Source organism: Notamacropus eugenii, chromosome 6 (genome assembly GCF_028372415.1).
Source record: "Notamacropus eugenii isolate mMacEug1 chromosome 6, mMacEug1.pri_v2, whole genome shotgun sequence".
Taxonomy (NCBI): Eukaryota; Metazoa; Chordata; class Mammalia; order Diprotodontia; family Macropodidae; genus Notamacropus; species Notamacropus eugenii.
This window is the reverse complement of record NC_092877.1, coordinates 335,043,022-335,068,140: the sequence shown is the minus strand read 5'-3', so window position 1 is coordinate 335,068,140 and position 25,119 is coordinate 335,043,022. Positions and strand designations below refer to the sequence as shown.

The 25,119-nt window shown below is 36.6% G+C and overlaps 1 protein-coding gene and 1 long non-coding RNA gene across 4 annotated transcripts in view; one reads left to right on the top strand and one right to left on the bottom strand.

Moving 5' to 3' along the window:
• LOC140509995 (phospholipid scramblase 4-like) overlaps nt 1–25,119 on the top strand; it is a 46,009-nt gene that overhangs the window by 5,770 nt on the left and 15,120 nt on the right. For both annotated transcript variants that reach the window (XM_072618231.1, XM_072618230.1), the window contains exons 2-5: nt 17,068–17,095; nt 18,324–18,398; nt 21,874–22,103; nt 23,885–23,927. In XM_072618231.1, the coding sequence (XP_072474332.1) occupies nt 17,089–17,095; nt 18,324–18,398; nt 21,874–22,103; nt 23,885–23,927 (355 nt within the window). In that variant the 5' untranslated portion in view covers nt 17,068–17,088. The remainder of the gene's footprint in view (nt 1–17,067; nt 17,096–18,323; nt 18,399–21,873; nt 22,104–23,884; nt 23,928–25,119) is intronic.
• The window catches only part of LOC140509997 (uncharacterized), an 80,564-nt gene continuing 61,475 nt past the window's right edge, over nt 6,031–25,119 (bottom strand). Inside the window, exons 2-4 of one of the 2 annotated variants that reach the window (XR_011969032.1) lie at nt 15,217–15,299; nt 11,897–11,943; nt 6,031–6,515 (exon numbers count right to left, since the gene is read on the bottom strand). This is a non-coding gene — a long non-coding RNA (uncharacterized lncRNA). Of the gene's footprint in view, nt 6,516–11,526; nt 11,615–11,896; nt 11,944–15,216; nt 15,300–25,119 lie in introns of those variants that run through there. The other variant, XR_011969033.1, reaches the window with a different exon arrangement.

The following is a 25,119-nucleotide window of genomic DNA, read 5'->3' as shown; positions in this document are numbered from 1 at the left end:
TGATCCTCTCACCGTAATAACTTTCTATAGTCAAGCTCATTTTTTTGTTTTGTTCTTTTCCTTATTTTTCTGCCTTTCTTATGAGTTTGTGTTTTCATGTGAAAGTTGAACTCTGGCCCTACACTTTCCCAAGCTTTGTGTGCTGGGGCTCAGAGTCTTACTCCTGGCTTGCACTGGGCCGTAGGGCTTAGCTGCTTTCTTTCACTGGAGGATTGGTTACCTTTCTGGCCTGTGCTACTTGGTGGATCCTCCCTGTTGGCCTCCCCTGGATGTGAGGTCTAACTGCTGACCTGCTCCAGAGGTGGGGTCTTGCTGCTGGATTGCTGTGGTAATAGACTTTCTTGTGGCTTGCCCTGGAGGAGGAATCTTGTTTCTGGTATGCTCCAGGGATGGGGTCTTGCTGTTGGGCAGTACCAGGGTGGATCTTCACTACTGATCAGCAATGGGGTCAGGTCCTTGGGGTTGCAGGTAATTTGTGCTGGGATTGGGCCTTGCTGAGCTGTACAGATTGCTTGCTTGTCTAGGGGACTGCTGGCTTGCAGGAGGGCAGGACATCTATAGTGGATTGCCCAGAACTTGTCCTCTGCTTTGAAGTTGGTTGTTGCTGCTGCTCTTGGACATTGTTCTCCTCTCACCACAGTGAGATAGATCTTTTGGCTGGTGAACTGCTTCCCAGCTCTGAGGTCAATTCTGAGGCAATTTTCTAGATATTGAGAGAGGAACTTGTTAGGTCTTCTGAGGGTTCTTTACTCATTCTGCCATTTTGGCACCAGAAGGGCTGACTGACTTTTTTCCTAGCATTTATCAACATGCTATTTATTATAGTCTGTTGAGCTATTTTGCATGTGAACTGGCAAAACTACAAAAATATCAAATTTTCTATAAACATTAAAATCAAAAGTGTTCACAGTACCCTTCTACCCCGTATTTTTACTTTTAACATTCCCAAACTAGACTTAGGAGAATGGGGTTTTGTTTTATTTCTTTTTTTCAATATGACAACTGTCCTTGGCAAAGTGTATTAAGTGGCTACACCCATTCTATTCCTTTCAGTTCTTAGTAGAGGGAACTAATCACATGGTCACATTTGCTACAGTCTGGAAACCTTTCAGGTATTGTACTTGACTCCTAGTAACCCTAATATTGCACAAATAGCATCCTTCTCTTCTCATTCGCCATCCAGAGAAATCATGTTTTTTTTTTCTAACTGAAAGGAAAATTGTCATAGCTTTTTAATGGCATATTCTAATCTATATTTAATTAAAGTGTTGTCTGTGAGCTGACTTCAACCCTTTTTATTGCCTTTTAACTTAATAGTTTTTTTTATTTTGTTTGTGTTTGTGCAGATGAAGATAGTAAACACTTCTGAGAATCTAAATTAGGTGTTTTTAATCTAGGGTCTGCATTTTATTTTCAATTTTTCTAACTGCATTTTAATATAGTTGACTTCCTTTTAATCCTGTGCACTTAAAAAAAATCATTCTGAGGAATCTATGGGTTGTACCAAACTCCAAAAAAGGTTTATCACAAACGGTCTATATCAGTATATCCAAAAAGATAAGGAAGTCTCTAAGCCAGGAATTTTCCCTCATTGCATTTTCCCTGGAAAGAATTCCTTACATATTTACATGTTATCCTCCTTGCCATGTTAGGGTTGGTGAACTCATTTTGTTGGGCAATGATAGAATGGCCAGAGACAATGGTTCAGTCCCTCATTTTAACATTTCTGTGTTTCAGCCACAACTTAAGTCCCTAACTGAAGTTTCATGCCATTGATCACAAGAAAAAAAAAATAAAGAGGAAGAGATATCATTTGGCTCCATTTAACTTATCCACACTTAATATATGGGGGAAAAAACAAACAAACAAACAAAAACCTTCTGTGTATACTTCATTAACTCTGTAGGCATCTGGTACTAAGTTTATCATAGAGCATCATAACTCTATAGTCAGTCGTGGGACCCTAGAGCTCATCTAGTTAAATACTTCATTTTATAACTGAAGAACCACAGCAGTGGAAAGAGTCATTGGGCCTGGAGTCAGGAAGATCTGAGTTCAAATCCAGCCTCAGACACTTCCTAGCTGTGCCCTGGGCAAGTCACTTAACTCTATTTACTTCAGTTTCCTCATTTGGAAAATGAGCTGGAGAAGAAAATGGGAAACCACCCCAGCATTTTTGCCAAATGGGATCATAAGAATTGGACGTGACTAAAATGACTGAATAACTATGTTGTTGTATATGCTTCATCTGTTCTTAAGCATGGTAAAGTGGGCAAGACGTTAACTATCAAGTCAGAGGTTCTAGGCTCACATCCTGCATCTGACTTAATACCTATTTAACTTTGGACATATCCCTTTGGACATATCTGGGTCCTAGTTTCCTCAGTTATGTTGTTGCTCTGTCATTTTAGTAGTGTCCAATGCTTTGTGACCCTATGAGGATGAGGAAATTGAGGCAAACAGGGTAAAGTGATTTGCTAGAAAGGGTCACATAGCTAGAAAGTGTATGAGACCAAATTGGAACTTAACTCTTTCTGACTTCAGGCCCAGAGCTCTATCCATTACACCACCTAAGTGCCCAAAAGCCATCATAATATACTAATTTATGCCCTTTTTCCCCTTATGCAACTCAAGGCCCAGTAACAGTGACATGGATCAAATTGACAAGATGAATGTGTCAGAAATATCCATGAATCTCCCCCAAAACAGCAACATACATTTTTATTTCTCAAAGGATGGCTTTAGTGAAATGTGGGAGGTGATATCTTTGTAGGTCACGTACAAAAGATATGGTGAATGAATGGCTGCCTAGTTCTTTTATTCTTGTATTCTGCATAGATCTTGGCAAATGATAGTCATTTCTCATCTATTCCTTTCCTTTGGACTGAGCTCCCAACTTGTGATATGTTTTCCTAGACTCACATTGATGCAAGTCATTCCTACAATAACATACCTCCTGGCCAGAATCCAGAATTTAGATGCTCAGGCCTCAGTAAAGCTGATCCTCCATTAGTCCATCACTGTCTGAGTTCTAATTATGCCAGTTGGAAAGAAAAAGGGATAGTCCTCTTTACCCATTCCCTGAAACTTCTCAGCCTCATGACTTTCTATTTCCTTTGTCCTTCTGGTCACAGAAGAAATATTTCCATTCCTCACCAAAGTTAATCTTTCCTTGAAACATTGATCCTATACTCATCTTTATTTTATAGGGTCTTACCCTGGAAGTCATGTTCTCTCTCTCTGTCTGTCTCTGTTTGTCTCTTTCTCTCTCTGTCTCTCCCTTTTTCTGTCTTTTCTCCTCTCCCTCTCTCCTTCCTTCTTTCCTTCTGCTTATAAGCATAGTCTTATTATCCCAATCTTAAGAAATCTTTCCTTTATCCTATAATTTTCATCTATTTCATCACTTTTCTTACTTTCACCTTCTAAACTTTTTGAAAAAATCATTTATACTTGATGTCTTTGTCTAGGTTTCTTCAACTCTTTTGAGATATTGCTTCAGCCCTCACCATTCTACTGAAAGTGTTCTTTCAAAGTCTCTAATAAACTCTTAATCACCACATTGAATGGATCTTGTTAGTTCTCGTATTCTATGGGGTCTCCATAGCTTCTGACTCCTTATCACTCAGTATTCTCATTTTCCCCCTTGAGCTGCAAAGATGCCCACATTCTTGTGATTTTCCTAACTCTCTAACCATTCCTCTTTGATGTCCTTTGTTAGCTCGATACTTTTCATAACTTCATTCTGTATATGGAGATGGAGATGGAGGTCTACCCATGGAACTCTTCTTCCTCTCTTTCCACTCATGTCACAAATTTCACCTGCCAACCTCCTCAGTTTCCTTATGTAATCTCATTCATTTCAGATATCACTTTTATGCAGATAACTCTCCAATCCTTATCTCCAGCCCTAGGATCTCTTTTGAACTTTTGATTTGGGTGTCCATTTGCCTGTAAGAGTCTTGTAGTTACGTATCCCACAGGTATCCAAAGGTCAGCATGCCCATAACTGACTGTTATGGGACCTCAGAAACTATATTTTCCAACCTATACCTAAATCAGAATCCCATCAATACCCTCCCTAACAAGCATCAAATCCGTGTTTGACAACTTCCAATGAAGGCAACCCTCTACCCATCACCCATTGCACTTTCAGTGCAGGTCTTCCTGGCTGCAGCCCCAGTGCTCTATCGACTGAGGCACCTAATTGCCTCTTTTGTCTGGATTAGCTCTGCATGATTTATACATATTTTTAAAAATTCACTTTTAGAAAGGGAACAGAATACAATGAATTAGATGCAACCCAGCTGAACTCTCTCAACATTTCCCTCCAAACAATTAAAATATAATGGTTCAAATAAAATTTTGGTGTGGCAAAGACAATAAAATGTCAGGATGAGATATTTTTCCGGATTAAGAAAACTGAAGAGGTTGGCAGGTGAAATTTGTGACGCAAGGGGGGAGACTTTTCTGGACCCTTATATGTAAGGGCAGTAGCAGCGGCAGATTCCAGGGCTCTCAGCTCAGAGACAGTAAGCACCGTCGACAGCTTGGACAGAAAAAATTGCAAAAGACTCTTTGCTAGCATTGTATATGGCTATCATTGATTGGCAGCTCTATCACCCATATGAAGTTCTGGCTCACAGTTTCATGGCAGAGAGGAGTGCTGGAGGTCAATCAAAGGGAGCAGGGGTCCTAATTGCATTTCCAAGACAAGGAAGAGCACTATGCTTGTGCCTGCAGGGGACCCAGGGACACTTCCTGGGTAAAGACCAGAGCACAGACCAGGAGAGCAGTGACCATACCTCTTCCTGGATCACACCACCTTGCAGGCACTAAAACTTTGCATACCCCCAGACCTAGCTCTGAAAACAGCAACATGAAAAAGCCTAATGCCTTCAACAGTGCTTCCTCACCCCCAGGTGAGCAGAGCCAACCTCTAATGTATGACTCAAAGTTTAGAAAAGCTGGAAAAATGAGGAAAAAACAGCAGCAGCATAATGTGACCATAACAATCTAGCATGGTAGCAGGGAAGGTAAAGTCATAAACTTAGAAGAAGACAATAATGTAAAAAAAAAAAAAAAAAAAAAAAAAGCTACCAAAAAAAGCCTAAAAGGAAAATGGTAACTGGATGCAAGCCCAACAGGAATTCCTAGAATAGGTCAAATAAAATTAAAACAATGAAAAAAAATTAAACAAAATGGGAAATATCTCATTCAAAAAGTAGCTGAATCAAAAATAAATCATAGAGAGAGAATTTAAGAATTACTGGACTATTTGAAAACCATGATCAAAGTATATTTGAAGAAATTATCAAGGAAATAATCATACCATTATCTTAGATCCATAAACTAAAATGGAAATTGAAAGAATTCACTGGTCACCTCCTAAAAAAGATCCCTACATGAGAACTCCCACGAATATTACAGTCAAATTCAAGAGCTCCCAGGTCAAAGAGAAAATATGTCAAAAAGCCAAAAATAAAAAATAAAAAATAAATTTGAAGAATTGAAAAGCCACAGTCAGGATCACACAAGATTTAACAGCTTCCACATTAAATGAAATGGCACATGAATAGGTAATATTATTTCAAGAAATATATGGACAAACAGCGTCAAATTTTTTATATTCTTAAAAGTAAATTTAAAAATAGGTATTACTGATAATCTATCTCCTTCCAAGAAATTCATTTTACCTTGTATTATCTCCATTATGTTGTAATGGAATTTTTTGGCACTAAATCAAAAATATTATCAAGATTTACAGTACTGAAAAGAGATAATACAATTATTATTATAATTTCTATAATCCCTTGGTTTCGCTGCATGACTAGTCATTTTCTAGTTTATAAGGTGGTTGAGATCAGGGCAATATCATTTTTATATCCCTAATAATGCCTGATGGGAAACCTTACACACACTGCAGAAATGATTTCCAACTTTCATGCTATGATGCTGCTTATTTACAAAGCAACAAAAACAAAAGCATTCACATGTAAAAAAAATGTGAATAATTCTATTAGTCCATATTCATTCAAATAAATTTAATCATTTATTATATTTTTATAAAATACAAATCTTATATATACATATATATGATAACACAAATCTATACAATCACTGTAACACATTCACTGTCATAGAATAATAGACTTAGAGATGGAGAAGACTTTTAAAATCATCTATTCAAGTTCTTCATTTCATATTTGAAGATGAATCCCAGAGAAATTAAGCAATTTGAACAAACTCACACAGGTAGCAAGTAAGTACCATCTCTAGGATAGGAAGCAGGGTCTTCTAACTAGAAGTCCAACACTCTTTGTATTATATTCCATGCTGCCTCCCAAAGTTTAAGAGGTGTCAGGTGGCCCTCTAAATTTTTAAACCTTCACATAGGCATGTTTAGGTACCTTGGACTAGAGATAGGGAAAAGGTGTAGGGTTGTCACTGTGCTTCCAGTGGAAAGCGTCAATGTGGTATTGACCATAGAATATCACTTCAGGAACTCTTCTTTAGCCCTGAGGGAGAAAAATATATAATGCACAAAAGTATGAGAAGCCTATCATTTTGGTTAAAAGGGAGAATAGGGGATGGATTTAAAAATCAGTTGCACCTAAGTTCCCTGGAACCTCTTTGACTTCCCTGTCCATAAGAAGTGGTATCAATTCCCATCTTAGCTGCTGCAAGTTGGGACAGGTGGGAAACATTTTAATACTGCTAGCATAAGCACCCACTCCTACCTCAAAAAAAAAAGCCTTTTTCCCTTTTTTTCTAGGCCCACCCTTCCACCTACTAACCAAACTCTTCTCTGAGAGCTTTAGGAGTAAATGTTCCATGTTAATCTTACTTTTGCTGACACTGATTTTAAATTTGTTTTTGTTGGGAAAAGGGAGTGAGCTTATGAGGAACTGGACTCACACATATCTAATGATTTTGCTCCATGATGCCCTTTGCTTCAAAATCTCTCCTATCTCTTTCACTTGGGGGTACATTCCAGTTTGGAAAATTCTGTATTTTAGAAGTTCTTAGCTTGAAGTACTTAATTTTTTTAAAGAATATTTTGACAACTATATTTCAATATAATTAGCTACCTTTTTAATCCTATGTATTTTATTTAATATATTTAAAAACTTTGTTCTGATAAAGGTGCTGGTTGGTTGCTGTCCTTTGTTCTCAAAGAGGACCCAAAATGATATCACTATGATAGAGTTAAGTTTCAGTGTGTCTGACCATGGTTGATCAGACCAATATGACCTTGAAATGTTCTACCACAGGTCAAGGAAAATAGTCCATGAGAATATTTAGGGTGGATTCTCTAAATTGGTGTGCCTTGTGTTTCTTTGGAACTATTTCAATTCTACCTTACTCATAGAGCACAGCCATATGTGGCCTTCTTGGTCCTTGGGTGTAGCCTTTTGACTGAGTCCAAGTTTTATGGAACAAATGCTTTTATTAAGGGGATTTGTTCTGTGAAGTTTAGATTTGATCAAATGTCCACACTTGAGGACCTAGAGGGCCACATGTGGCCGTGAGACTGCAAGTTCCCCACCCCAGATCCAGTGGCTTCAGTAGACTTCCAAGGGCTCCATTTCACAAGAAGGTTAATAACCTGTGGACTAGATGCCTAACATACGTTTGTTGAAATATACTTAGCATTTTTCTTTCCTGGCTTGTGAATATACTATTTTCACCTTCAAAAAATGTAGATTTTCATATAATATTTTCAAGACAAAGAATATTCATAGAAGGTTGTACTTTAAACATCATACATATTCCTCTCTTCAGTTCTACACTGGTATCAGTTCCAAGAACATTCATTTCAAGCATTTGACCTTTAGTAAAATGACAGTAACGGATCCAGTTTGAAAGTTTTGTCAGTTTTTGTCATTTTTTTTCTTTCATTTCCAAAAAGGTGTTGGATTTTCACCCTCGATAATATTACTGTCTGAACTATTTAATTGCATTTCTTGGGTTTCAGAGCATTTGAGGAACAAGAAATTCATTCATATAATAAATCTTTTCATATAACAGGAAACCCAGGAACAAAGAATCTCAGAGTTAGAAGGAAACTCAGAGACCAGAGTTTCAGATGACTTTCCACAACATGAATTCAACTGGACAAGAATTTTTAGTGTTTACTAGGCAAAAGCTTTGTGAAGTTCTGGGGAATGGAAGGGCAAAAAGAAACATAGTTCCTGCCCTTAAGGAGTTTCTATTTCATTAAATGATCATTTATCTTTTACTTTAAAACATACTGAGTGCAAACCCACTAGCATGGTGCAGTGGAAAGTTGGATCTGGATTCAAAGGACCTGAGCTTGAATCCAGACCCAGTTACTTGAACCTGTGTGATCTTGAGCAAGTCACTTTTTTATTAGATAGTTTGGTTTATTAGAGTACCCTATTTGGAGTCAGGAAGACAATTCAAATTTCAGATACTTCCTAGCTGTGTTGTCCATGAGGAGCTAATCTTGACATTAGTTTCCTCATCTACAAAATGAGTATAATATTGGCATCTACATCACAGGGTTGTTGTGAAGGTCAAACATATGCGAAGTGCTTTGCAGTTATTAGAGGGCTATAAAAATATTACTATCAATCTCTCTGAGTCTCAAATGTATGTCACACTATGGACTGTAGACATTCTTCATTATTTGACTATTCTTATGGAGATGGTTAGGTCAGTCTCTACACAACTACTCTGCATGACAAGCAGGATTGGATCTGGCTCCAGAGACAGTGCTCTAACCATTCTACCACACTATATAACAGTAACATTGAGAAAGGCTTAGGAATATTTTTTTAAACAGAACTAAGGAACTGAGTGTGGGATTATAGATTTAGAATAACAATTCTTAATTTAGGGCCCAGTGATTCCTAAGGGGTCTTATGGATAAATCTCAGAGTTCATGAACTTAAATGGGGGAGGGAGTCTGTATTTGTATTGATATCAAACATTTCCTTCAACTGTGAATGTAGGTAACAGACATTATCTTAAACAGGGTCTATAGACTTCACCAGACTACCACAAGGGTCCATGAGACAGAAAAGTTTGAGAAGTCTAATTTAGGGCTTAAAGGAGTCTTAGAGGTCATCTGAGCCAACACTTTCATTTTCTATCTGGGGAAATTAAAGTGCAGCAAGATTAAATGACTTATCCAGCACTACACAGCACCTTAGTGTTTGAGGCAGGATTTGAAACTAAGTCTTTCTAACTCCATGTCCAGTGTTCTATCTACTATGGTATGGATGCTCAGATTTGGGCCTCTGGTGGGGAAGAACTGCCTTTTTGAACTCATTCTCATTTAAATTTAGTGACTTCATCGTATGCTGCTGAAACAAAATCTGGAGGTTGGATAACTAGGATCCCTGAAGGTTTTAGTTTTTTCTAGGGGCAAAAAGTGATCAAAATCACCAGTAAAATGACCCTGTCTTCTTCACTGAATTAGCCAGAGGTTTTATGCACATTCCCTGGCCCATCCTGGGCCATGATTTCATTCTCTTGATGAATAAATTGTTATTGACAATTCAGATCACATTAAATTAGTAATTTACAGTATTTGATGTTCTTAGAGTGTTTCTTAGAGAGTTTCCTAGAGATATGATTTCTCCATCTGTGTATAGCCAATATGTGTTCAGAAACAGAACTTCCTGCCCTCAACGTCAATCCTCTATCCAGGGCTTCCAGAAAACAAATTGCCACTATTGATTATAACTTAGTAGTGGCAATGAATAGCTCTCTTTTATGCCAAGAAGAATTCAGGTCTGAATTCTCATTCCATGAACTGGAGTGATGACCAGTGAAAAATTAAAATATAGCATAAAAAATCACTAGTGGGTGTGGGGGAAAGCACGAAGCCCCTTCATCAAATTGACTGCTCAGAGGCATCTCAAGGTAAAAACAGAAAATCTCCTTTATTCGATTCTTGCGAGAGAAACCAGGCTGTCCCTTCACCAGTAAAGCTGGAGTAGGGAGGCGCCTTACAGAAGCAGAATGGTAATTTATATAGACCCTGATGCGAAAACCCCCTCCCACCACTGACCATTATTGTCATTGGCTGAGAAGCAATGTCTTACATTCTAGGCACAAAATCTAACCAATCCCTTTTGAAACCCAGTTGAAATTTCCCACTCCTGGAAGTTACAAAGCCCGGGAAAATACACGTCATTGTATGCAAATTAGGCATTGAAAATATATGCAAATGAAGTATTGATGACTCATGCAAATTGGGCATTGAGAACTTATGCAAATCAGGTGGACCTGTGTGAGGACTGCAGATATGCAAATTAGGTATTGAGGAGTGAGTGAGTCATATCCAATCATTGATCCTAAAGCAATACATAGCCTTATATGGAAATCACCTGACTCTGGAGGAATGAAAACCTGGGCCCAAGGTCTCTTCCACTCCAGGGAGAAGACTCCATATTCCTAAGAAGTCTTCACTAAATCTGTTCCCATTCACTAATTAAGCAGTTTTTGTCCCTAAGGGATTTGCTTGCTTTTTATTTACTTCCCTAGTTTCTTAGTCTCTTCTACTGTTTTACAGGATACCAAAATATTATGTAGCCCAGAAAGATTTCAGTATTGTGCAGCTGGTTAAATTCAATTTAATCTTTCTTTGTCATTTTTTAATAGTTTGCAATGTCCCAATCATTTCCAAAAGAGAACTGTAACATTGAAGACAACTGATTTTTCCCTACTTGCCAGACAGACACCCAGTTTGAAAAGGGAGGAGCATCTCAGTAATGAATATAGTCAATTCTCATGAGCTTGCTCAACTTGCAGAACAACATTTTTAGAGGAGGGTATGTAGAGGTCTTCAGAAATAGCAAAATGTGAAAATGCTGAATTGATAATGAAGAGACAAAGGAAGGAAGTGATGACAGTGGGAAGGATGAATGAAAATTCCTCTTCACAGCTCATAAATTTAGAAATAGAATGAACACAAGAAGTTATCTAAACCAAATCCCTCATTTTATAGATTAGGAAACTGAGGCCTAGAGATGTGAAGTGATACTTAAGTTCTTTTTCTCTTCTCCATTCCCCAACTAGTAAGGAGATGAATGACTACATAGAAGATCATTGAACTGGACTGGACTAGAGCCTGGAATAGAGTAGGCACTTGATTGCATTGAAATAGTATTAATCCAGATATCTGAAAATAAAAATCATGAATTAAAATGTGTTACTACCTTGGTGAGTGAGCTGACAAATGAAGATGAAGAATGGTGTTGACGAGGTTTAGGGGTGATGGGGGACCCCAAAATACCGACAGTCCAGTCGTGCTAGAATGAATTTGACTCAAGCCCTCTTAAAGCCAAAGAAAACAAAGTTTATTAAAGATTCGCCAAATTGGGTTGCCTCTTAAGGAGCCTAAGCATTTGTAACGCTTGTATTCACAAGCAGGCCAGATAGAATCCCAGGTAGACAGAGTGTGAGCTGGATTGAATCTGAGCGCCTGCATGGAGGCAAGATGGAACTTAAATGCAGAAAAGAATATAGGAGAGATCTGGAGGGGGTGGTCTGGTAGTCCAGGGTGATGGGAGGAGGGGTTTAGGAAGGGTCTTGAGGAGAAGTCCAAGGAGGGAATCCTAGGAGGATCAAAGGCTGGAAACACCTGGAGGCAATCAACAAACATCAGACTAGGGGGCACCTAGGTGGGAAGCAGGTGGGGCAATCAAGAGATAACAGACAATGGTCACAGATTTGAGTATGAAAAGCCAGGTTCTGTGGGGAGATACAAGGAGAGCTCAATTTGAGTATGAAAAGCCAGGTTAAGTTAAGAGATTCCAGGGGAGCTCAAGGAAGTTCCCAGAGTCTGAACCCCATCAGTGTTGTGTAAAGAGTTCTGGATTTAGAGTCAGAAAATGAGATCCTGAATCCCAGCTCTTGTACTTACTGACTTTGTGACCTTGGAGAGTTCCTTCATCTCTTCATTTTCCTTATCTGTAAAATGAAATGATCAGTCATGTCCCTTCCAGTTCTAAATCATGTTATTCCATAAATCTCTTTGAACTGTTTTCTCAGTATGTGTATCTTAGACAGATACTAAAAGTCCACACAATTAAGTAGGAGGAAGAAAATAGGCTTGATTACACTTGGAAGGCCACACATCACTTTCCAAGCTTTTCCCTAAAAGAAAACCTGTTTTATAAAACACCATTTTTCTTCTTGTGTTGCTGGATGATTGCAACTGAGGGAATGATATTACTTCTGACAAAGGAAAACTGCAGGTGACTCTATCTGTGGGCAATGGAGAGGGAGTAGAGTGGTACATAAATATGCTGCAGTGTATTACAAATGATGACATTTTCAGGAAGTGATAGGAATCACCTCATCTTAGAAAAGCATGAGAGAAAATGTGATTTTTTTGGAACTGTGTTTATCCATATTTATCTGTGTTTTTCCAGTGTATCTCTCTCTGTTTCAGATGGGATGTTTTGTTTCCTACTGGTCCAATATCTCCAGTAGCATGTTTGGGATAAAGGGGAAAAAGAGATATGAAGTTCTCAACCTCCTCCCCTTTGGCCTAAAGTGATTTGCCTTTCAAGGACTTGAGTCTAGAATCAGCCTCACTACAGCTCTCTTACTTCTAAGCTGGTTCACTCCCTGACTGACTCATTTCTCAAATTATTCAAACTATTAAAAGCCCCTCTACTCCCTCTTCTCCCCCTCCCTCCAGCCCCAAGGCAAAGCTAACTTGTTTAGTTGGCCTAGTGATTCACAATAAATTTTTTTGTTCTGTGAACCCTTTTGAACCACTAAATACCAAAAAAGGAGTGTGTAAATCCCCAGTGCAAGTTGATATAATATAAATTCATATTTATTTATTAAATATTTACAACTACAATGATAATTTTACTCAAAAAATACAAATTAAATATCTATTATTTCACTAAAATTACAAAATAAAATTTCATTCTGCCTATAATCATGAAAATTCTAAATGTAAAATTATGTATATTGTGTATGGGGCATTCTGTAAGAATGAAAAGAAATAATCCTCCAGGACCTCGTGTTTACTAGTATCTGTAAAAGTGCATATTAAATTTCTTTATTTTTCAAATTTCATTGGATATAAATACCATCTTAAATAAAATAAATTGCAGTTTGGGAAATGTTTAACATGACATAATAACAATATTTAAACTTAATTTTGATCTTGGACTTTTTTATTTTAACAAAGATTATCAACATTTTACTCAACACTAGGCAAACACAATTTTAAATCTGGTTCCTGCAAAAGCAAGCACCTGACCTACACAGGGGGGCCTGCTATCACAGGTCTGTTTTTTTTTTTATCAGATTTTCTAAAAGGAAAACAATTTTTGAGGTATCACGAATCACTTTAATCAAATGCATATATCATTCACTTAGTTCAGGGGGAAAAGTCAACCCTGAACTTCAGAGAAAATATGGAGAAATCTAAATCAACAGACAGTACTTCCAAACTATCTGACGGTAAACAATACATACATCACAAATCAACAGAGAGATGCAACTGCCTGATCATACATACATGGTTATCAAAGAGGAAATCACTAACTGGGTTTTCAAAGGATGGAGGGGGGTGCTTAGTGACTTTCCAGAGTCTCATCTGGCACACAAAACTTCTTTCAAAAACTAAGCCCCACAATAAAATGGGCACCTCAAAGTCTTTATACACTTTTTAGAGCCAGAGGGCATCACAACCCTGGAGAACCAATGCTCTCATTAACAAAAGGTGTGGGTCTTCCTACAAATCTTCCCAGGCCCATTGATGGGTGGGGAAGATCTTTTTTAATCACATTAAAATAATTAACAATACAAATACATATACTGTTTCCAGTTGAAGAAACTCTTGGTTCTCTACTCCTAGTAAAGAATTATCTTGATTGATAAAGGCAAGATTCAATCAGAAGTGCTTGATTATACTAAAATAAAACCAGCACAAGATCCTACTTTGCTTGCCATTGTAGTTACACATCATTTATATCTTCTTGTTAATTTAAGACAAGAATGAAGTTAAAATGCTTGCTGACATAAATACATAGGGAAAATTGTTAGCAGAATTTTACAGGTTCAAGAGAGAAATTTATTGTGGTTTAAAAAAAATATCCACCTAACCAACTGATGGTGAAGATGAATAGCTAGTTATCACATAATGTATTTACTTTTCTACTAGCAAATGAGAAACATTGTAATAAATTATTAATATTCTTAACATATAATTGCATGTATTGGAAAATATGACCTCTACAAGAAAAAAAAATCTACTTTGATATTACTTTCTTCCCTTGTACAACTGGCACCCCAGGTATATTCTCATAGAACCTCTAAATGACAAACCAGTGATGCTAATCAGCTCATTTAAAGACCAGTGAGACAGAAGAATATTAAGAAAAGTAAGGTAAATATAATTTGTAAAACAGTTTTGCCACTGAAATGAGAAGCAATATAAATTTTGTTTCTGCAGAATATTTGTGGTTGTCAATGATGGTTTAAAGATGGTGTGCCTTTTGCTCAGCAAGGATGATTTTCAAACAGCCTTTCATTAGCACTGCAAGGATGCAAAAGTTCTTAATTATCTTGATCACACCATTAGACAGTTAATGAGGTATGGAGGTATGATTTAAGGGTAACAGAAGGGAATAAGTGAGCTATGCTGCCTCAATGTACAGAAAACAAATAAGGGCATAATGCTCTGATCCTCCTTTGTGAATTGCCTTAAGCTTGAATGTCCTTGTGCAGTTTGGAAACAAGTTGATGCTGTGTTGAGCTTAGTCAGAAACAATCCAAGTTTGACGTCATCCCTACACATTGTGTGCATTATCATAAAGTTTTTGAAATGCCTCAGAAACATACTGCATCAAGCACAGACATTTGTTGTCACAGGGAAAAACTGTATCTGTAACATAATCAGGTAACTGGTGACTGCTTTAGGTGGCTATTAAAGCATTTCTATCATGAATGTCTTGGATCATCGTGGCAAACCACCAGATAGGAACCATTGTGTTAGCCACTCATCGATTCCTTTGTTAACCTAGTAAAAACCTTCACATCTCAGAAAGAGAGTTAAGCCCATAGATGTCTGTGTTTAAATGTTGAAATCTACATCATGCCCTTATATAGATCAACTGAGGGGTTTGCTGTGGGGGGGCAGAGGGGGTGAGGAGAGAAGCAGGAAAATCAGTGTGACGTAGTAAAAAGAGTGACCATATTGGAATCAGGGGACCTCACCTTGAATTCTACTGCTTCCCTTCATATACTTTTTTTTGTCTTGGGCAAATGACATGTCTTCTGAGCACAATCAGTTTCTTCATCTGCAAAAGAGAGATATTAAAAACTATACCACTGCTTTATTTTGAGAAAAAATAGTAAATCTTAAAATAGCTGTATTGAAATGAGTTTTTATTGTTATTAAAGAATTATGGAGAATGTGATTGATGAGAGATTCAGTTTTTGCATAGTATCTGCAAAAAGGTAGTTTAGTGAAAAGCATACTGAGTATGAAATCCAAAGGAAGGCCTCTCTTAAAATCCCAGTTCTGTATCTTCGTAGATAAATCACATAATCTCACAATTTCTGGGATTCGCATTTTGAAAATGAGGAATCTGAGCCTTTGACGAATTACTTGTCTTGAATTCCCCAAGAGGGTCATTATGAGGAAAGGAGTTTGTAAATATTTAAAGCATCATATTAATCACTAATTGTGATTTATTATTAATTGATTAGACTTTTAATTTGTTAGTTGATGGGATCATTTCAGTTTTAGCCATGCCAATAGTGTCTGAAATATTCTAGAAAGTTCTTGTGTCATTTTCTTAGACTTTATTGAATATCATTGAAGAACTGAATTGCCATCTACATTTCATGAAGAGTGTCTTTGATACAAGACATAAAATCATAGATTTAAACTGGAAGGAATCTCAGAGGTTAGGTACTTCAACCCACTCATGTTACAGGAAACTGAGGCCCAAGGATGATGAGTTACTTGTTAAGGTCACACAAATTTAGTAGCACACTCACACACATTGCCTTGAGATCTTTGCCCTATGTTCCTAGACTATTAATCATTTAATAAAATGATCAGATTAGACTAGTTTACATTGCATTGTACTGGTTAAGATGACCAATAAGAATTAGCTTGGCATGGTGGATAGAGGAACAGCCAAGAAGTTAGGAAAACTTGCCTTCAAAGTCAGTTTCTGATAGCTACTGGCTTCATGGCCATAGGCAAACCAATGAACTCTCACTTCCTCAGACAATTCTACATTACTATAAATTGTAGTAAAAAAAGAGTTGTCAGGCTGCTTAGTAAAAGACATTTCCTCACCACGAATTCTTGATAGCAATGAATAGCTGTGGGAAAGCAATTAAGTAAATAAAGGTGAACAGTTTTGCGAAGTTAACAGAGATAATATTCATTTGAGGACTAATATAATTCTAACATATATGGACTAAAGCAATTCTAATATAAATGTGGGCTAATATTAATATGGACTAATAACATAATCTAATAGGTAGGAATAATCTAATTCTAATACATTCTAATATATTACTTTATAACATGAGTATATATACATATCTAAATACATATATATAAATAGATATAGATATGTAGATACTCTGTACTATTTCTAATGAAAAGTAACAACCTATGAGACCGGAATGTTTTTTTGAGATACTTCAGAGTTCCCCTCACTGATGGGAGAGCATATTCACTGGACGGACTATTTTGGTGAACTTAGGTTTGAATCACATCACCTCATGACTGGTTTAGACTTTTGAACTCCAGGTGCTAACCACTGTGGAAATAATGCCAGAGGTACTCAAAGATGGCATTCTTACTTGGCTGCCTGCTTGAAAAAGTACAGTGATTTTGACCTGGCCCAAGTCACTGTAGCATCACATTCATGGGATCATTCATTCATAAAAGCAATACTAGATTGATGGATATGGATTTTAATTGGCAGTGTTGGGGGCTTCTTTTTACAATGAAAAGTAAAAAAAAATGAGTGATTTGTTATATGGATTTTTTAGAAGTGTTTCTCAGGGCACTAACTAGAAATGTTTTTTGTTTTTTTTCAGAATTGGTTATAACTTCTAAAAATGCAAGGTGAGTCAGTGTGTGCTCAAGTGCAGGCATACATTTTCAGATTCAAGTCATTCAAGTCATATTGTTACTTTCTCTTAATTGTTTTACTTTGTTACAAGAGAGGTCTCATGGACTGTGTAATCTGGAAATATTTATAAGGTAAGAACAAAACTTATGAAAACTTAAAATTAATAACTATGCGTATATAGAATATGTATATATGCAAAACTATATTCACAGGTATACACATAAATGTATAAATTGAAACATTTTGTGTTTCTATGAATTACAGTAAATTGGCATTTTTCTGTTACATTTCATTTTAACTATAGTGTGTCTTCTAGTCATTTTGGGGGTGGGTATCCCTGCTGTTTTGCACATAGTAGATGTTTTTAAAAATGTTTGTTATATTGGATTATATTGTACAAACTCAATTTGCAAACTTTCCTATCAAGACAGTTGGACACCCATGATGATTTTTTTTCTAGCATCAACAGCAGCTAATGCTGGGTATCTATTAAAATATGGAGGGATCACAATCTGCATCACTGGATGAAAACTCATGAAACTAATGAAAACACCTATCCTTGAACCATTAAAGTATTTGCTTCAAAATAAGTGTTTTCAGATATCTAATTAGTAATTACCTGAAGTAATTCAATTAGGGAGCATAGGAGGAAATCTTGGGAAAGAAAAATATTCTTCTAGAAGCTTCCTATTTTAATGAAATATTATTGCTAATTAGATCCTAAGCTCAGTTGTTCTGTGGGTACTCTAAATTTTGTGGGTACTCTAAAATTTTACATCCTAAGACAATACACCAGTTGCCCCAACTTAGTAACAGCTCCTAGTGTTATCTATTTCTTTGATACTCATATAAGGTATAACAAAATGCTCCAAAATTTTGGAAGAGATTATTGTGTATGCAGTAGGATACAAACTCTTAGCTGGTTCTAATAAATCAAAACTTCATGTAAGTCTAGCCAAGATAGAGTTTTGTTGTGTTGATACAATTCATAGAATCTCTCATTTCTTTACTCTACTTGGTTGGGTTTTTTTCTGAAACAGCATTTAAAATATATTTAAAATGAGTACTTTATATTAGCTTCTATTCCATGACACACTATCTAAGTTAAATATATGGCAATGTGCTGTACATAAATGTTTTTTCTAGAATTTTAGACTGAGAAGTGGCCAGATGTTCTAAGTATAAAGTAATATTCTTTTTTACATTGTATTTTTCCCCTAGCCCCTACTGCACCTATAGATGATGCAGAGAAGTTCCCCGAAGCCCCTCCTAGCTACGTTTCTCAATATCAACCAGGTGCGTTCAGTGTTCAGAAGGGTAACTTTTATTCATGGTCAAAGATTCAGGGAGAAACACTTTCTCAACATCACTGTTGTCATTGTCAATGTATTGTTGGCTAGGGTTGATGAACTGCGCTGGTCTGGGCAGAAGATCCTTCCTCATGTATATTGTCTAAAGAACAAAATGTTCTGGAGGAAGGACCTCCTATTTGACAAGAATTGTTGGGAAAACACAAAATCAATTGGGCAAAAATGAGAATTAGACCAGTACTTTACACAATATATCACAATATAAAAAGTTACAGTGTTAAAATAAAAAGTAGTGAACAGAAGGAGGTCATGAGAGGGAGCTTAGTGGCATAGTAGAGAGAGTGCAATGCCTGGAATTCAGAAATCCTGAGCTTGAATCTACCCTCAGACAATACCAAGCTTTGTGACCCCACTCCAGTCACTTAATCTCTGCTGCCTCACTTTCCTCACGTATAAAATGGAAATGGTAATAATAGCAAGTATTCAGAGAGTTGTTGTGAGGACCAAATGAGATAATATTCGTTACTTCCAATCACTATATTAATGATATTATTTTCATTTTAAGATTTTAATGCTGAGAGTCCCAGACTCATTCCAGAGGTTCTTAACAAATTAAATTGTTTTAAAAATTGATAACTATATTTCACTATAATTCATTTCCTTTGTAATGCTATAGATTTTCTTATGTATTTGAAACATTTAAACACATCTTACATATTTAAAAACTATGGAATAGAGGTCTATAGGCTTTACCAGACACTACCCAAGGCATCACAATGCAAAAATAAAAAACCAAAGTTAAATACTCTCTGACATTACACTAGGAAAACAACAGAAATCCTAGGGTAATGGTGCAGAGCTAAATGTCTCAGCTCCAGGCTCAGGTCAGTAGACCAGGAGATTTCTGAACCATTGCAATGTGCTTTGAAAGAAACGTTTTCACATATGCTTTTCTTTATGCTATACTCAGGCAATGATTTGCATACTCCTCGATTCCAGGCTGCCTGCAAGTTTTATCCTCATCTACCTGCCATAACTCTCAAGTTATACCCAACTAAGAGAACACCTATTCCAGATCCTCTGCTAGCTCCATCCCCCACCTCCATTTTCCCCTTACACTTCTGGAGTAGAGTCTATTGGACTAAATCACAGTTCATTTTTTTTTTTCTCTTTGGTATATTAAAAAGGTCTCTGAACTTGGAGCAGGAAATCTAGCTATGTGATCAGTCAATTTCTCAGAGAATCAGTTTCTTATTAGGTAAAAAATAGGGACAAATATTGCATACACTGACAAATTCACAGGGTTGTTATGTGAGGAAGTACTTTGTAAAACTTAAAGTACACTATCAATGCCCATTTATTTTTGGTGCAGGCTGCAAAGAAGGAAATACATGAGAGCAGCTGTGATGGTTAGATTAGCAATGAAGCGGTGCAGGGTGGGGCACTCATTTCCTTCTCAGTTTTTAAACAGTTATAGTAATTTACAACATGTAGACATTTATATTAAGATATAAAATATTGCAAGTATCAGTAGATGGATGGAGCTGCTGCTCCTGGGATTATCATTTCATCTTTATGTTCCTTTTTGGATGAATTCCTGAGCTTTATATGTCACATACATTGCCTACATAAAATTAAGCTCAAAGAATCCTATGAACTGCTAATTAATCCTGCATGTAGCTTTTAGAATTATCAATTGATAAATTATTATTTAAGATAATTTATATTTTATAGAAATTTGTATCTGAACTGTAGCTTTGCAAGCTTAAAAAAATCTGTTTTGTAAAGCATTCCATTACAAACATGCATTTACCGTCTAATGAACTTCCAACTGTCTGACATTTCATTAAAAAAAAAAAAAATCACTATTTTCTCCATCTAGTGGTATAAGTTGGTATTTATGTATGATTCCAAATTGGCATCTTTTGGAATATATATTCTCTTTAAAAATGAGTAAAGTTAATTTCTGTAATTATATGTATTTTTTTCATTAAGTTGAATTATAGACATAGATATATGTTTCCATACAGTTTTTCCCCACAATATATTCATAATCACACTTAGAAATGAAAGATAATTATATTAGTAGCTTATCTAAAGGGGAAATACTAATAATTCATTAATAAAATATTAAAATAGTAGCAAATGAGTACCAAGACACACCTTACTGAAATTTAGTTGTACATGAAGAAGAAGTGGACTCTCTGGATTGCATGATTCATGATTTTACAGCAGTTTAAGAGTGACCATATTAAGGTTGTCAGATGGATCTTGCAAATATAATGTGTCTCCAAATGTACACGTAGGATAATAACTTAGATTTGTATAGCTCTCTAAGGTTTATAAAACTCTTTCCTCACAGTTTCCAGTGATGTACAGCTGTATGAATGGATAAATTATATAGTCTTATATTATCAATATTTAGTGTGCAAGGCATCAAATCATCGATGACTCCTAAAAAGCAATGATGTCCTTACTATTTTTTCAAGAGTATAGGAATTTGTTTTGTTATTAGTAGCCAAGCAGAAACAGATTGGGGCACATAGTTCTTAACCCAAATAAAGTAGTCTAAATCTCAGGACCTAGAGAACGATTTTTGGGACAGAATTCTGGAAATGTTTTGTTGACCGCATTGCAATAGTTTCCCCTATATATTCTGCCAGCATTAAATCTCTGTTTGTAACAAAGAAAGGGAGTTAAATCAACCAACACAATAACTATACATAATTTTGAACATGAAATAAATACTCACTTTTAAGCCTTTGATGTCCTTTAAGATTTTAGTCATTTATTCCAGAACGCTAAATTTTCAAAGCTTATGTAATAATATTGGCTAAATAGAATAACAATAAGTAGCTACGTTCTTCACTACTAGGATTTCAAGTCCGGTTAACTAAAGTACTCATGCATATCTTGTTTCCCCAGTTGAATATTTCATTGAATCTTAGAGCTGGAATAAACTTGAGAGATCATCTAATACAATTCTCCTCATTTTTTAGCTAAGAAAACAGACTCAGACAGCATAAGTGACTTTGCCAAGACCATACAGGTAGTAAATAGGAGAGTCAGAATTTGAACTAAGGTCCTTTGATTCCAAGGCCCAAATGTTTTTCAGCTTCACCTGTTTCTCTGTAGCTGGTTCTCTCAAAGTTGAATAGACCCAGAAAGAGATCTAAAATAGAAACATCTGCATATTATTTTATTTATTCATTTAGGTAACAAACATTAATCAGTCATGATTTGTACATTATGTTTGATATTACAAAAGCTAGAAGGATGAATAGGTATAGTCCCACTTTTAATGAAAATGAGAGACATGGTGATCTAGACCCTTTCTCATGCTAAAAATAGCTTGCGTCATCATAGCACTCTATTGCATTCTACGTTTTGAAAATTGTATAGAGTTCATCTTTAAAATGACTTTAATTATTTCTCTTTAAAACTAATTCTTCCATACTCAGGATCTTCTGTACCAGTTAGTCATCCCATTGCAGGATATGCAGGCCCTGGTCCTGTGGGTTATCCATACCTGAATCAGCCTGGTGGCTTTCCCATGTACCCAAGTGGTGGCCAACCAATTGTGTATCCACCTGGCATCAATATGAACATAAATCCACCTCCCCAGATATCATGGATGCCAGGACTACCTCCGCTCCCAAACTGCCCACCTGGTCTGGAATACCTGTCTCAGGTAGTAAATCTGCTTAATTCTTAGTTCATTCAAAATAGGGTATATTAAGTATGCATATACAAGATAAATATATAGCTTGCTTTTCAATGTTATTGAGACATTTTGTGGGAAGCAGTGAAAGACTTGGCAAAATTAATTATGAGGGTAAGGAACAAGGGAGAGTTAAAAACAACTCTGTGACTTTTCACTGTCTATCCTCCACACCCAGAATGTTCGCTCTCCTCACTTTACCCCCTTGACTTCTTTCAAGATTCAACTCAAACCTCACCTACTATATAGGAAGGCATTCCTAGCATTCCCTTTTCTGTCTCCCCCTTTGACTTCCCTTCTTGATTTATATTGTGTTTTCATATTGTCTATCTTGTTGGAATATGAGCTGCTACTTGAGAACAGATTCCATGGTTTTACCTTTCTTTCTCTCCATCAGGTCTAGCAGAACACTTAAACCACACTAAGTCCTTAATAAATTCATAACTAACTGACTGATGACCCCAAGATTTCTAGACTGGAAGGCTAAGAAAGGAAGTTAGTTTCAGGGGAGAAGATGAAGTAGATAGAGGGTTAGGTTTGGAGTCAGGAAGAAGGGAGTTAAAATTCTGCTTCAGACACTTAACTAGCTGACCCTGAGCATGTCATTTAAATGATCTTATCTTCAGTTTCCTCATCTGTAAAATAAAGATGATAATAACTCCTGTCTTAAAGGATTGCTGTGAGGTTCAAATGAAATAACGCATGTAAAGTGCTTTGCAACCCTAAAAAGTACATGAATATGAGCTATTATTATTGTACTGTACTTTGAGACGTTGATTTGGAATTGACCAAAAAATAGCCAAGAAGAGATGTTACCACAGATAGATGGATGTATCTGCGGCAGTGTGAGCCAAGGCAAGGAACAGAAATTATGTAGACAACTGCAGCACAGATGAAGCCAAGAGAATGGGATTGTAGAGACAGAGAAGTAGACGCCAGAGGGTAGGGACTTTGGGGACATCCACCTTGGGTAGGAGAAGGAGGAAAAGGAGCCAGCAATGGAGATGGTGCTTTTACATTTGTCACCTGCATTTGTCTGTATTGATTCATTCAGCATATACCTATTATCATCTATGGCTCAGACTCTATGCTGTAGGTTCTCTAGGTGATGATAGAGAGATATATAGATAGATATGAATATAGATATGTAGAAATAGACATAAAGGTCTCTATCTATCTATAAATGGTTCTGTGCCCTTAGAGATATTTTGATGATCACTTTGGTGGGAGAATGGATAACCAGAATACTTGCATACGCTGAGGATGATGACCAGACTAATATTGGACTAAAACTGTGCAATAGGAAAAAACATAGCATTGAGTTCCTCCATCTTTTGTTTTCCCTTTCTCTCATCTGGACATCTTTATTCAACTCTCCTTTTTTCCCTTCTCTCCTCCCCTATCAAAACTGGCCTTAAGGAAGGATAATTCCCAGATGTTAGGGGGCAGGGAAATTTTCTATTGGATGTGTCAAACCAAGGTGAGTAAACTCTATTGCCTCTGAATATTCTTTTTTTTTTTTTTATGCATAGGTCACATGAATACAAGAGATGGTAGAATTCCTTTGAGTCCAGGCTTGGACTCCTGGATAATCATTAGTTACTATAGCTATCTCTATCTTTCTATCCCCTTTCCTCTGAGTGAAGGGTTGTCATTGTCTAACTGGAAAATATAAATTTATCTTTCATTTTGAATTTTATTTTTAATTGTCTTTTGTTTATGTTTAACAACATTTTGTTTTATCCCAACAGCTAGACAAAATACTGGTTCATCAGCAAATTGAAATTCTGGAATGTAAGTATATTTTATCAATCCATAAACAACTGAAAGAACGGAGAATAAACATTTGTATAGGACCTACTATATGTGATACCCTGTGCTAAGTGCTTTACAAGTATTGAGCATTTACTAAGTTCTTACTATATGCTGGGCACTGTTTTAAATGCTGGGGAAACAAAGAAAGGGAAAAACAGTTCTTATCTATAAGGGGAATACATTCTAATGGAAGAGATATGTTGATAACTATCTAGACACATGATATGTACGGAGTAGATGAAAAGTAAATTTAGAGGGGAAGGCACTAATGGTGAGAAGGACTGGCAAGGATCTACAGCAAAGGTGGAACTTGAAGAGTCTGGAAGTCAGGCAAGCTAAGAGGCAGAAGTGAGAGAGCCACACATTTTGGGCATGGTGTATAGCCAGACATTGAGACTACTAGATGGTGTAGAGAATAGAGCACTGGGCCTGGAGTCAGGAGAAATGAATTCAAATCCAGCTACTCTAGATGTATGATCCTGGATAAGTCACTTAACCTCTGTTTGCCTCACTTTCTTCAACTGTAAAATGGGCATAATATTAGCATCTACTTCTCAGGGTTGTTGTGAGGACCAGATGAGATAATATTTGCAAAGAACTTAATGCAGTGCCTGACACATAGTAAACACTATCTAAATCTTAGCTATTACTACTCTTATTATGAAGACAGGATATGGAGTGTCATATTCAAGGATCTGAACATAGGTATCATTGTTGTTCATCCTTTGTCCTTGAAGAGGTCCAATGATATCACTAGGTTGACATCTTGACTTGGATGTGAATTGGCCTTAAGTGAGGCAGAGCTGCACAAAGTCATTAGCTTGATTCTCTCCCCCAGAGTCACCGAAGTCCAAAAAGTTGAGCCAATTTACTTTTTCTCCTGTGCAGCTTTCATTTATGATTTCTTGAAATTTAGCTCTAAAGAAAACCAGGCTTCTAAAAAGCCAATTGTGTTTCAGATGAAAGCATTTGTTAGGGCATCGGAGTGGAACCATAGAATTCCTGGAGGAGAGAAAAGTATATAGAAACACGAAGGAAGAAAGGGGTCAAAATGTTAAAGAGCATTAAATATTAACCAAAGGATTTTTGGTGATGTTGTTTATAATAGGGAGTGTCTGGAGGTCATTGAATAGGGTGGATAACATAGTCAGACCTGTACCGTAGAAAAAAT